The sequence below is a fragment of the Piliocolobus tephrosceles genome, chromosome 15 (genome assembly GCF_002776525.5).
Source record: "Piliocolobus tephrosceles isolate RC106 chromosome 15, ASM277652v3, whole genome shotgun sequence".
In the NCBI taxonomy this organism is placed as follows: Eukaryota; Metazoa; Chordata; class Mammalia; order Primates; family Cercopithecidae; genus Piliocolobus; species Piliocolobus tephrosceles.
This window is the reverse complement of record NC_045448.1, coordinates 104868136-104882830: the sequence shown is the minus strand read 5'-3', so window position 1 is coordinate 104882830 and position 14695 is coordinate 104868136. Positions and strand designations below refer to the sequence as shown.

At 48.6% G+C, this 14695-nt stretch overlaps 1 protein-coding gene across 3 annotated transcripts in view; it reads right to left on the bottom strand.

Annotated features, from left to right (window-relative positions):
- AFF3 (AF4/FMR2 family member 3) overlaps positions 1–14695 on the bottom strand; it is a 630275-nt gene that overhangs the window by 45658 nt on the left and 569922 nt on the right. For all 3 annotated transcript variants that reach the window (XM_023211385.2, XM_023211386.2, XM_023211387.2), the window contains 2 exons: positions 14294–14480; positions 5445–6539 (listed from right to left, as the gene is read on the bottom strand). In XM_023211385.2, coding sequence (XP_023067153.1) covers positions 5445–6539; positions 14294–14480 — 1282 coding nt within the window. The remainder of the gene's footprint in view (positions 1–5444; positions 6540–14293; positions 14481–14695) is intronic.

Below are 14695 nucleotides of genomic sequence, written 5' to 3'. Positions count from 1 at the left end.
AAAAAAAAAAAAAAAAAAAAAAAAAAAATTCTAGTTTTCAATTACTATCCCATGATATCTTAGAATCCATAAAGTACCTTTATCTAAAACAGTACTTTGATTGGATCCTTGTTGCCATGATTGGGTTTAATTTTATTTATGTATTTAGAGACAGAGTCTTGCTCTGTCACCCAGGCAGGAATGCAGTGGTGCGATTACGGCTCACTGCAGCCTCGACCTCCCAGGCTCAGGTGATTCTCCTGCCTCAGCCTTCCAAGCAGCTGGGACTGCAAGTGTGTGCCACCATGCCTAGCTAAATTTTTCTATTTTTCTGTAGAGATGAGGTTTTGCCATGTTGCTCAGGCTGATCCCAAACTCCTGGGCTCAAGTGATCCTCCCACCTTGGCCTCCCAAAGTGCTGGGGTTACAGGTGTGAGCGAAGAGGCCAGCCTGTGTTTAACTTTAGATATGTGTTAAGGTGCAACACAAATATATTCAGAAAGTACCATTTTCCACGAGCTAACAGGAACCTAGTATGGTATCCTCAGGGCTGTCTGCCTTGTTTTCCAGGAGACAAGTGCCAGCACCAAAGAAAGCCTCTGACCTTCTCGCTTTGGCTGGAATTTTGCCACACAGCCTCTGCCACAGGGGCTCCCAGATGCCCACACTGTAATAGTGCCCCCATGGAAGGCCCAAACCAAAGCTCTGAGATCTCAGTCCGCAGGGCTCCAGCAGGGCGAGACTCCACAAGTTTGACAGCCAGGTCTACGGGGTCATGTTGACCCATCTCCAGCACCCAGTACTGGGGTACTAGTGCCCAGAATACCAGGTAAAGAGCACTATGGAAATGTTCTTTCACTTCTCTCGTGTCTGTGTTTAATGATGATTCATTATATTTTATGAGTACAGCCCAGTGTCAGGCTTAGTGTAAATGAAGTTTCTTAAGTTAAAATAAAAATGGCCATAAGTAATACAACTATTTAAACACAGAATATTATGGAATTTTATGTACATCTTTCTGCACCTCTCTCTAGTAAACTCTGTATGCCTGGACGGCTTTATGTATTTCCAATCTGTCTATATATTACCAATGTCTATCTCTGCGTATTTCATCTATGTGTGTATTTCCATCAGCCTATTCATTTAGCCATCCATCCCAGAGGTAGTAGCCACACTCATTCCCAGATGATTAACTGATAGATTGATTCCTACACTCAACGAAGATTCAGTACCAGCAAGTAGTAAGGAAGACAGGGTGTGTAGAGAAAAACAGGAGGAACAGTGGGTAGGGAAGAAAATGAGCTGCTATGTATTACTGACTTGCATTGTTTGAACATACTGTGTGAATCGGACAACACCCCTGCAAAGATGTCAGCATTTTCTTTTCTTTTTTTTTTGAGATGGAGTCTCGTTCTGTTGCCAGGCTGGCGTGCAATGGCATGATCTCAGCTCAGTGCAACCTCCGCCTCCAGGGTTGAAGTGATTCTCCTGCCTCAGCCTCCCGAGTAGCTGGGATTACAGGTGCGTGCCACCACACCCAGCTACTTTTGTATTTTTAGTAGAGACAGGGTTTCACCATGTTGGCTGGGATGGTCTCGATTTCTGGACCTTGTGATCCGCCCACCTTGGCCTCCCAAAGTGCTGGGATTATAGGCATGAGCCACCATGGCCAGCCCCGATGTCAGCATTTTCTAGATGGAGAAACTGATGTTCAGAGAAAGTAAGGTCACCTGATTAAGGTCACCCAGGAGGCCAAGGACCACATATAACTTTCTGGGTCTAGTGCAAAATGAAAATGCTGGGCCCCTTGTTCAAAAAGCAGGAAAAGAGTGACGTTATAAAGCCCTCAAATAGAAAACATGTTCCTTTCTTTCACAGTTTCTGTCATGGAGGTGTCTACAGAATTTGCTATACACGTTGTACTTCTCTGGGCATGGGGATACCTGGAGCAGGGGCGAATGTAGCCTCTCAAGGGCCCTGTCTGCCCTGGGATGAGGCATATGTGTGCAGCTCACCAGTGTGGGTGTGCATTCCCCTCCTGCCAATCAGAGGCCCTACCTGTGATGTCCGAGTGAGGCATCTCCCCAATAACCCACAGCAACGGGCAACCCCCAGGGATTGCAAGACCCTCTTACTACCTGGATCAGGGATGGGCAAGATCCTTCCTGTGCCTGAACCTAGGCCCCCAAGGGCAGCAGTGAAGTCCCTGGACTCAGACAGGAAGTGGGAGGCTGCCTTGGGCCCAGGGTGCCAGGAGGCAGAAGTGCAGGCAGAACCTGCCCTGCAGAAACAGGCAGGAAGTGGGAACACAGTGAGTCAAAGCTCCATATGCCCCTGCACATGTACCATCAATTTGCAGCATCACAAATTCAAAGATTACAGGACAAATTTTAAGACGGCAGCCACAAGCATTCAACTCCAAGGGGCCCTGGGTGATGCACACCAGTGTGGTCCCAGGCATGGGGCTCATGAAAAGCTGGCCCTGCAGGAGGTAAATGCTAAAGACGGGATTTGAGGTCAGGTCAGCTTGGTGTGAAAATCCACACACTTTCCATTATATGTGAGCACTCTCAGGGCAATGGGGACCAACTAAGGGTGCCCACTGCAGGCTAATAATGGCCAGTGCTGGGTGGAAACTATGTTGGGGTGTCTTTATAAAATTATCTTTGCTGGCTGGGCGCAGTGGCTTAATCCTATAATCCCAGCACTTTGGGAGGCCGAGGCAGGCGGATCACCTGAGGTCAGGAGTTCGAGACCAGCCTGACGAACATGGTGAAACCCTGTCTCTACTAAAAATACAAAATTAGCTGGGCATGGTGGCGCATGCCTGTAATCCCAACTACTTGGGAGGCTGAGGCAGGTGAATCATTTGAACCCGGGAGGCGGAGGTTGCGGTGAGCCAAGATGGTGGAGCACCACTGCACTCCAGCCTGGGCAACAAGAGCGAAACTCCATCTCAAAAAAAAAAAAAATTTTTTTTTTCTTTGCATCCATACCAAGGAAAAGTAAAAAGCTGCCCCTTGAAGATATTTCTTTTCATGAACTTTCTTGCGAGGGCTTCAAATTCTACTTTATAGGGATAAATTACTTAATGTTATTAATATTATGTGAAGAAACACATCCTTGGGTACTTTATTTTTTATTTTATTTATTTCTTTCTTTGAGATGGAGTCTTGCACTGTTGACTAGGCTGGAGTGCAGTGGCATGATCTTGGCTCACTGCAACCTCCACCTCCCAGGTTCAAGTGATTCTCCTGTCTCAGCCTCCTGAGTAGCTGGGATTACAGGCGCACACCATCATGTCCGGCTAATTTTTTGTATTTTAGTGGAGATGGGATTTCACCATGTTGCTCAGGCTGGTTTCGAACTCCTGAGCTTAGGCAATCTGCACACCTCGGCCTCCCAAAGTTTTAGGATTAGAGACGTGAGCCACTGTACCCGGCCTGGTACTTTAGAATAAATTTCTTTCTTTCTTTTTTTTTTTTTTGAGACGGAGTCTTGCTCTGTCGCCCAGGCTGGAGTGCAGTGGCCGGATCTCAGCTCACTGCAAGCTCCGCCTCCCGGGTTTCCGCCATTCTCCTGCCTCAGCCTCCCGAGTAGCTGGGACTACAGGCGCCCGCCACCTCGCCCGGCTAGTTTTTTGTATTTTTTAGTAGAGACGGGGTTTCACCGTGTTAGCCAGGATGGTCTTGATCTCCTGACCTCGTGATCCGCCCGTCTCAGCCTCCCAAAGTGCTGGGATTACAGACTTGAGCCACCGCGCCCGGCCTAGAATAAATTTCTCTGGTCATAGGTGCCCTTAGGTCACAGAGATGATTGTCATAAAAAGGAGTCTGCGTGCCTCCTCCATGCACACTTACAAAGCAAGGAATATATTTACTGTAGCCAGGACAAGGTAACAAGGCATTCTCCTTAGTCCCCTTCTCAATTAGGGATTCGAAACAGCTGTGAAACATATGTGTCCAGTCTAACTTTTCTACTGATCAACTAGACTGCCTTCAGAAAACTGTAAAATATACAAACCTCAGACTGATTTCTTATTGTGACGCTCTGAGGCCAGACAGCCTGGGTTCATTCCTGGCTCAGCCCCTGAGGACCTATGTAACCTTGGGCAAGCTGCTTTAGGCTCTCTGAGCCTGTTCCCTCTCCGTAAAGTGGGTAGGACAATGGATGAAATGATTTAACATGTATAAAGTGCCTAGAGCAGCATCTATCATGGGGACCTATAGACCTGTGAGCTGTTACTGAAAACTTTGTCCTGAATTTGGAGCCATCCATGCGTATTGCAATCTTGGTCTGTCACCCATCGTATTTTTCACTGTGGTAATAAACACTGCTTTTGAATACACAGTAACAGGAAGGGTTAAAAATCCTCAAAATTGGCTTTAATGGATGACTAAGGTATTCCCTTTCGCAAAAACCTTCTTCGAAATGGGCTACACGTTCAGTGTCTGCTGCCAGAGATGCCCCCCAGCTCTCCCTGTCCTTGCACTGCCCTTCTCACCCCCTGGCCTCACTGCTTCCACCCCTGAGCCTGGATGTATTCAAATGTCCCTCCTCTACAGAGCCCTGTTTTCAGGGCCCCTCCACCATGAAGCCCTCCTTGACCAATGCTAACAGAAGCAACAGCTGCTGGTTCTGATGCTGCATTAGGGTCTGCCGTATTCATTTTCACCTGCCACAGCCTTGAACTTCATGAGGCCACTGGCCTCTTGGGTCAATGAGTGATCCCACCATCAATGTCACCCCATTCCTCCGGGCAAAGAGTGGGGTTCTCATGTGTTTAGCTTTCTCAGAGAGCCTACATCCAGCTGTGTGTGCACACACTTGATACATATTTCCTATTTTGACATGCAGTGGGATAAGGCTTAATTACCTGTAACTATAAAATACGGATAATAGGCCGGGCGTGGTGGCTCATGCCTGTAATCCCAGCACATTGGGAGGCTGAGGCAGGCAGATCACCTGAGGTCAGGAGTTTGAGACCAGCCTGGCTAACATGGTGAAACCCTGTCTTTACCAAAAATACAAAAAAATTAGCTGCGCATGGTGGTGGATGCCTGTAATCCCAGATACTTGGTAGGCTGAGTTAGGAGAATCGCCTGAACCTGGGAGGCAGAGGTGGCAGTGAGCCAAGATGGTGCCATTGTACTCCTGCTTGGGTGACAGAGCGAGACTCCCTCTCAAAAAAAAAAAAAAAAAAAAAAAAAAGAAAGGGATAATAATGGTACTTCCCTCACTGAGCAGTCCTAAGGACTCAGCCAAATTAGATGTCAAGTGCTTACAACAGTGTCTGGATACAGAAAGTACCCTAGAAGTGTGTGTTAGGTAAGGACACACACAACTCCTGTGGCAGCCTACAGTCCCTAACAGCAGCCTATGGGTGCTCTACCCAAGTACCCACAAGTTAAGAGACAGCCCCTTCCCCTCCACGCCCCGCACCCCAGTCCCAGCCCCAGGCCTACCTTGCGTTTCCTCTTGGATTTTGGCAAAGCCTTTTCTGCAGGTGTGTCTGAGGTGTGGCTGGGCGGCGCGCTCTCAGAGTCCTTGGTGGCAGGGGCGCTCAAGACCCCTGGCTCCTGCGGCAGGTGTTCTGGGATCCTGGACAGGAGGGTCAGGTCGATTTTGACCCAGAGAGACCTGACCTCATCACTGTCCTTTAGAGGGGACAGAAGTTCGTTCCGGCCAAAGGGGACCAGGGTGTAGAACTGCTCCTCCAGCTCCTTGGCGATGTCACTGGTGGTCCTGGCGTTGATGGAGCCTACAGGGGCTCTGGGACCATTGCCCCCGTTGGCAGCGGCCTCCTTCAGCCTCTGATCACTCCCGGAGGAGGCAGAGGCAGCCACGGTCTGTGCTTTGGACAGAGGGTACTCCTCCTGCTCGGACTCCAGGTCGGAGTCCGAGGAGGAGGACGACGATGACGACTCTGTCTCAATGAACTCCTTGGATTTGGGGACGATCCTGCTCAGTCCCCGCGTGCGGCGCTTCTCGCAGGTCACGGAGGAGCGCAGCTCCTTGCGGTGGCTCGCTCTGTTGTTGCCACAGGGCCTGGTTTTGGTGGGCTCCGGGGGGACCACCACGCTTGTCCCCAGCGCGTCCGGGGCCGCGGGCTCCTCGGGCCGGTGGAGGTTGGCGCCATCCCCGGCTGAGGTCCTCTCCGTGCGCCTGGTGGGCTTCTTGCCCACCGACCTCCGGGCGGGCGCGGGCGCGTTCTCCGGGGGCGCACAGGGCACTGCGGGCGGCGGGGCGGCTGCGCTCACAGCCACGGCCACGGCCGCGGGCGGGGACTTCTGCTTCACGCCTTTACTCCCAGGGGCCTTGTTCGCTGTCCTCGGCCTCTGCTCCTCCTTGCAGGTGCTCTTGACCTCCTTCTCCCTCAGGCTGGGCTGGCAAATGTCGGGGACTTTCCCACAGTCCTGGACATCCTCTTTCACCGGGTTGTAGTACTGATTGCTCTCTGGCCCGTGGCTTTCATTTTGGATCAGAATAGGCGGCTTGTGGGGATTCACTTTGTTCAGCCATTTATCCAGCTGCCACTTGTTAGAGGATGCTGGTTCAGCCTGAAAGCAGGAAACCGGTGACAAACAAAACATCTTTCATTACAGGCTCACTTAAAAGGGGCTTGGCTGTTTTTATCTTGACTTAACTCCTCTAAGGGTATGAGCAGAAAACGAATGGGCCGGAAGCAAAGGGAAAATGGAAGCATTAAGTGTGTGTCACAGCCCCATGTGGCACTCAGGATGCCTGGATGATGCTGTCCTTACCTGCCCATGGCACTAAATGTCCTTGCAGCACTTCCAAGTCTCTTTGGAAAAACAGCGAAAGCATTGTGCCTCATTAGAACCCATTTCCTAGTACTTTTGAGTGTTAGCATAGATTTTTTTTCTATAATTATATATACATATGTAAACTTGACATTCTCCAAAACTTAACTAGAGAATAGTTTAGAGGCCCTGAGCATAAATCCCTTGTTTTTTTTGGTGAGACTTAAACCTTTGGGAAGATCTGAAGAGGGCACTAAGTGGAACCTGCAATCCCAAACAATTAACACACGATTTATGTGTTGAGGGCAGGTAGGCTGTAGTTATTTAGTGGTAGGAGCAATGACCTTGGGAAGATGGCTGGTTTTGCATACAGAACTATTTCAGAAGGACTTGTGTATCTTTGGCAGCCTGACGGGGTCAGTCTCTCCTCAACCTGCTTCCATCATACATTGCTAGAAATATTTCAGACACGGAGGTGAGATGGAACACTTTCCTGCAAGCGGTTTTGCTGACTTACAGCAACTCAAGAAAGTCACTGGTTTTGAACTGTGGCCTACAGGTTGGCTCTGGGATTGAAGGTGTGGGGATGGCAAGGGAATGCCCTGAAATGGATGGGAAATATGTAGATGCATATTGTTCCTGGAGGAGGTCTGTCGTTTTCAGTTGTGTCTCTAAGAATCTATGTCTCGGAAAAAAAATAAATAAATAAATAAAGGACCAATCCAATAATTTTACAGGGATTAAATGCCGATGTCTAAAAAAGGTAAATTTATCCAGTATTATGATTAATAAGAGAAAAAAGGTGTACTGAGAATAATAGAATTTTAGCCAGAGTATTTTCAATTTGTGGCTCTAAGTGAAATGGGACAAATATGTTGGCTAAGGTGATATGTTTTTTCTTTCCTATGGCCTTCCACCTTTCGAATCTGTGTCATCCGTTGTTTCAGGGGAGACCAGATACAAGGCTAGAGTAAGAAGACACTGCTTAGGCTCCATACTTCAAGCTTGATAGGTTTAAGTCTAGAGCAAATTGAGTCTGTTGCCAGAGAAAAAACAGTTTAACATAATAAATTAGCAAAGGTTCCTTTGAAATATCAAGGTTTGTTTTTCAACAGTGAGGCCTGTATTAAGGGCAGAACTCAGCTGGACGCAGTGGCTCACACCTGTATCTTTGGGAGGCCCAGCACTTTGGGAGGCCGAGGCGGGCAGATCACGAGGTCAGGAGATCGAGACCATCCTGGCTAACAAGGTGAAACCCTGTCTCTACTAAAAATACAAAAATTAAACCGGGCATATTGGTGGGCGCCTGTAGTCCCAGCTATACGGGAGGCTGAGGCAGGAGAATGGCGTGAACCCGGGAGGCGGAGCTTGCAGTAAGTGGAGATGGCGCCACTGCACTCCAGCCTGGGCAACAGAGCGAGACTGTCTCAAAAAAAAAAAAGAAAAAGAGCAGAACTCAGGGCTCTTGGCCTCACCCCAGGCATTGAGGATTTCAGAGGGGGAACAAGAGGGCTGTATCATAGACGCAGGGGCCCTGGATGAGTCCGGGGCACAGCTCAGGGAAATGGGAAGCCTCTGATGGAGCAGAGGGGCCGGGGGCCAAGAGGAATTGGCCACAGAGCGTGGGGATCGGGCAACCAGAGCTATGACAGGGACTGTGGACATCTTGCTGGCTGCCCCAAACCACATGGGACCAACTGCCCTTCAGGGCAGACTGGCACAGGGTGGCTGGTGACTTGGAGAAGCAGGAAAATTTCAGTGAAGGCCGGAAGGAGGATGAAGGCCCCTTCCCTGGGCTGTGAGGATGCAGAAGCCCATCCTGGAGTGTACGTGGGGAAGGGGGAACCCCCTGGCCCTGACACAGATTCTGGTCTCCGGCATGACTTTTTTCTTTGCTTGTTTTCATGCCACCAACAGAACCAGAGGCTCCAGAGAAATATGCAAATGAGTAGAAAGACAGAACGTTTTGGCACCTCTGAGTTCTATGTAAATCATGACCTCGCTTTATTTAGCTTCTCCAGAGAAAGGGAACATGGGAAACCTATGGAGCATGCCCGGTGCATGTGGCAGTGGTAGGTGTCCTCCCATGGTCAGAGAAAGCAGGACAGTGGGACACAGAACAGCTTCTCGGCCAAGGGGATCCCTCACCTCCCCTGAGATTAGCTGAGATCGCCTGAAAGCTACTTTGGTGGCAAAAATCAATGGCTTCTAATTTTGTCTCCCCCAACCCCCTTTTCTCTCATTAAGTCAGTGCCTTCACCTGTGCCTCAGCTTCCCTAGAGAAATGGGGCACAGGAAGTATGAACAGGTGCTGAAGGGGTCTCTTGCAGAAAGGGTGCACATATTGGGAGAGGGCACACACACACACACACTCACACACACGTTAGAACACACCCCTCACGCCGGCCCCACCACTGCGTTTCATGCTAGTTCTCCTCGCTGCCACCATCCGGAGCCTTCTACAGCTCACATCTCAAATGTGAGAGAACACGGAAGTCTGTCTGTAGCCAAAACACAGCTGCACATGGGCAAATTCACACTGAAACTTCCTAGCAGGAGCATCAACAGAAGGGCAGAATTTAATACACTTAGTACAGGCCCACTGCCTGGTATGCTTTTGGGTCATTTTTTCGGCACTTCACAGCCGAAGAAATCAGTTTGAAGTACCCACTTTCCACATCATTAAATCATACTTTTTTTTTCTCTCAAGGATCTACAATAACCTCCTATTGCCTCTCAAACAAAATTCAAATTCCTAAGGCTGGCGTTCAAGGGCGTCCATTATCTTCCATTGTCAGCATACCTACAGTTTAACTCCCACTTCACGTGTATTATCTCATTTAATCTTTACAGATAAGAAAGGTTATCACCCCAACCTGTAGATGAGGCTTAGAGAGCCTAAGGGACATACCCAGAGCTGCACAGCTACCGGGCTCCACCGAGACTAACTTTGTACTCATCTAGGTTTCAAGACCAGTTGTCTCCCACTACTGTCTGGCATAGCCTCGTGAAAGGGAGACCGCGTTCCTTTGAGAACTGTCAGTCTTCAACCTCAAGTGACAGAATTAGATCTGCATTTTGGAGAAAACACCAAGAACACTCCAAACAGTGCTTGTTGCCCTCTGTTTGTTTGTTTTTTTTTTGAGACGGAGTCTTGCTCTGTCGCCCGGGCTGGAGTGCAGTGGCCGGATCTCAGCTCACTGCAAGCTCCGCCTCCCGGGTTCACGCCATTCTCTTGCCTCAGCCTCCAGAGTAGCTGGGACTACAGGGGCCTGCCACCGCGCCTGGCTAGTTTTTTTTTTTTTTTTTTTTTTTTTTTGTATTTTTTAGTAGAGACGGAGTTTCACCGAGTTAGCCAGGATGGTCTCGATCTCCTGACCTCGTGATCCACCCGTCTCGGCCTCCCAAAGTGCTAGGATTACAGGCTTGAGCCACCACGCCCGGCCTTGTTGCCCTCTGTTACACTCAATTGCCTTGTCTTTTGATGTTCGTATTTGTTTCATGTGTATATATGTCTTGTGTCTTCAAAAAAGCCAAATGCTTCTTTCAGGTGAGGGCCAGGTCTCTGTTTCTTTATTATCCCTTGCAGCGTCTATACTAGGTCAGGGAGGCAGATTACCACGTCTCTCCTCCTAATAAGAACTCACAATGAGCTGTCACTCACATTGTACCATTTATTCCTTTATCATCATCATTCCCCCCCTCCCCGCCACAACCTCACAGATTAGGCAGAGCAGGAATATCTGCCATTCTGGAAATGAGGCAACTGTGGCCAAGGAAACTGCAAGGATACAGAGTTTAGTGGCAGTGAGGAGGGGAAAGTCAGGCTGCAGACGCCAGGCCACGGCATGCAGCAGTCCGCCTCCCGAGCTGTCCACCCGGGGTTTCTGCCCAAGGTTCTGGTTTGTTTGCTGGCTTGCTGCTTTATATTTTCAGCCACGACTCTCCTCCCTAATTGATCTTCCCTCTGACTCACGCACCAGCTCTCCACCATGCACTCTGCTCCCTGCTTCATCTAAATCCTTCAAGTACCTGCTGCCACAGACCTCATAGGCACCTAATAAATGAGAACCTTATTGAATCAGTGAGCAACTTGAATCACATTTCTGCTGATTTTTAAGAACGATCTAGGGCAGCATTTTCCAAAATGTGCTTTGAGCTCATCTGTTCGTTCCATGAAGGAGGGTTTCCAGAGTCAGATCAATTCGGGAAATGTCACAATGGAAAACACAGTATACCCAAGCAATAGTAAGCGCTGGGTGATGATTCTGTCGGTAAAGAGGTGGGATAAACCTCTTTTATCCCAGATCTCCTCAACATTATGTGTCTAGGATATTTTTTTTTTTCTCCTACATAATATTTATTGTACAACAAAGGTCGAGGGAGTTCCGTGTGTGGGGTCAACATGTTAGCTGAGTGGAAAAGCAACTTCCCCTGCAAAGCTCTGGTATAAGAGGCTGTACAGTGCCCGGAAAGCAGATTAGACTCTGGTGAGAAAAAGTAGTCTGAGACCAATGAGGCCCACATCATGCCACAGAGAAGGCCCCTCCATGCTGCGTGGGAACATGGCATTACCATACTACAGTGATTTATGTGAAACAAATTGGCTCTCAACACACACAGCCAGAAAGAACATCTCCTACACGACTCAGCTGAGCCCAGTGGGTTTTCTGAGTGCTGGGACACGGTGGGGAGAATGCAGGGCACCTCCTACGCCCATAGCAGGGTGTTATAGCAGGGGAGTGAGGAACAGAGGCTTTCTGCTTCAAAGCAGCACAAACTGGTCTGAGCAGCGGAATGTGAGGTGCACGGCTATGAAGAGCCCGACTGTCATGTGGGGTTCAGGAAAAGGAGTCTCACTGCTCTCTGTAAGGTGACCTGGGCCAGCTCCACCAGACCAGGCAGCACAGCTGCGGAGGACACACAGGGTGATGTTACTTCCCGCCTTTGCCATTTGCAGTCTGCAAACCCATTTTCTTTCTAAAGGGTGTGTGGGTCTCTATTATCCTTAGGAAAAATGTTAAAAGAACTTTACTTTTATTCCAACAAATACATTTCTTTCCTGCAGAAAGAAAGAACGTGCCGCGTGGCTAACACATGACCTGCTGCTTCTGCGGTCCTCTGTGTAGGGAAGCCAGAAATTCAAAACCACACGTGGCCTCAGGTGACTTAAACTTTTAGGACTGACTCTTTAGGAGGCTCTTGCACCCTCTCCTTAGTGAGGGGCCTCTGATAGCTGCTGGAAGAAGTGACAAGAGCCTCCTTTCATCACCCAAGAGTTCAAGTCTTTGTAATTATCTCAGTGACATTTAGAAAGCACTGGCTTAAAGCACTTTATAATTGTACTGCTCTTTTTTTTTTTTCTTTTTTCTTTTTATTTGAGATGGAGTCTCACTCTGTCACCCAGGCTGGAGTGCAGTGGTGCAATCTCGGCTCACTGCAACCTCTGCCTCCCGGGTTCAAGCGATTGTCCTGCCTCAGCCTCCCGAGTAGCTGGGATTATAGGCACGTACCACCACGCCCAGCTAATTTTTGTATTTTTAGTAGAGATGTGGTTTCACCATGTTGGTCAGGCTGGTCTCGATCTCCTGACCTCGTGATCCACCTGCCTCAGCCTCCCAAAGTGCTGGGATTACAGGTGTGAGCCACTGCGCCCAGCCAACTGTACTGGTCTTAAATGAGGTTTCAGTCAACACGGGAGCTCTAGGATCTACATTTCAGGATGAAAATAAGACTGAACATTCATGAATTTAACCTGCAAAGCCACGACGAGGAGCCTGGATGGGTGATCTTCAGAGACATGAACACTTTTTGGATATCCCCACTGCCTACCGTGTTCTTGCATGTCCCTGGGACACAGTTATTTCTTATAACTAAATATTCCAGAATTTCTCCACAAAATATAGCATAAAGCAGGCTTTAAAGAAGCCTGCTCAACTCTTCTACTTTATTTAACTCCTGTATGTTTTTCATTTTGAATTAATCCCCATTAGAATGTCAGCTCTATGAAGATACGGACATTTTCTGTCATATAATTGCATATTCCAGGGCCAAGTACTGTGTGACTGATGCTCAGTAAATATTTGTTGAATGAATTCTGAATGAGTAAATGAATGAATGAATGAGTAAATGAAATTATGCTGAAGGAATAATAATTTAGGTTCTGAGAAAAGCCAGGGTTCTGTTACCATAAGGCTTTCATAGGTTAATATTGCTAAGAGCCTTCTCCTTACACAGAGATAGACAGTTGGATAAATAGATGGACAGATAGATGAATAGATGGAGAGACAGAGACAGAACCTCATGGGAAGGAGAGCGTGGAGAGACGGCATGGTTCAGGATGAATGGAGAGTCCTGAGGCAGGGCAGAAAGGTGCTGAGGAGAAAATGAGGAGTGTGGGGAAACAAAATCTCCCTGATTTCACAGTGCTCCTGCAAAAAGCCTCAGCCTCCTGAAAGAAGTAGGGAGGGGAAAAACCCGAAGGGACTGAAGAGCCACTCTGTGAACCTGAGATGGAAATACCACTGCTTTCAGGTATGATAACATCTAAGGCACCACTAGAAAAGCTGGACACGGGGAGGGTGATCCGGCCCATTAAGGTGCTCCCCTCCCACTGTGATGGTTTGTAGAAGTGGGTTTAGTTCCATTTCAGAGCCTATTTAGGAATATGGCCCCCCACATGGTACAGAGGGTTGCAAGTAAAAAATTAAACCTGACCATCATAGTCATGTTAAATGTTTACACACTCAACAAGAAACTCTATTTTATTCCTTGGTTAGAAATTAGAGTCTACCCTTAGAGCTCTGCAGCCTGGGGAAGTTTCTCTCCACCCTCTCCCAAGAATCTTCATGCTCTGAATTACTATTTCATTTTCCCCTTTCTACTTTAAAGTAGAAATAGCAATGGTTTTTATTGGTACCTTCTAATGTTTTTACAGGAGGCACCTAAATCTTCCACATAGATACTCATCACAACTATAAAAGGTTCCATCACTTTTTGTAGGTTGATGCTAATTTTTCTTTTTATATTTCCACAAAGAAAACACTGTTAAGAAGGTTTTATTAATATTTATAGCCCTTGTTCTTCTGGTCCGTGACAAACCGCAAAAAGGTAAGGATCTGACCATGTCCAATCCATAAAACCCCTTTCCCTGTGATTTACGGGTGGCCACACTTCCCCGGCAGTGAGTGGCCCTGTCCAGTGACTGCCCTGGCTGACCCCGAGGGAGACCTCAGCCATAGGTTATTGCCTGTCAGTGATGTTTACAGCATACTTGGAAATTTCTGGAAGTCAAGATAGACATTTGGGAGCAATGAAAGTTGATGTTTCTGTACTTCAAAGGAAGCTGTGTAATTAGGACACTGTGAGGAGGGGACAGCATGGGGAAAATGTGGAGCCCGAGGCCCACAGCCTCCTCCTGTCCAGCACCTGGCTTGGGGTCAGCAGGAGGGAGGAGACCTGCAGCAGTGTGACAGTGACGATGCCAGGACTTGCTATCATCCTGGAGACAGAAGTGGGCAGAGGAGGGGCCTGAGCCAGGCAGCGCTTACCTCGGGGCTGGAGAAATGGGGGGGCTTGCTGCCCTCACTCTCGCTGGAGCTGCTCTCAGTCTCCGAGTCAGATCCTGAGCTGCTCTCTGAGTCGCTGGAGGAGCTGCTGCTGCCGCTGCTGCTGCTGCTGCTGCTGCCCTTGCTGGAAGGCACTGAGGTTCTGCAGTTGGGCTGCTGGACCACGGTGCTGCCAGCCCACGAGGCCCCCGGGAAGGAGAGGGAAGGAAAGCCAAGTGAGCAAACAGGAAAACACCACCAAGCTGTCATGCACCCCAAGGAGGGAGGAGGCACGCAGCCTACACATCTGTCAACCATGACCTGGAACTCAAAGAGCAGGCGTCGAGGTCAAAGTCATCCTAAAGGTTAAAGCAACTCATATATAGAAATAAAATCGGGAGTGGA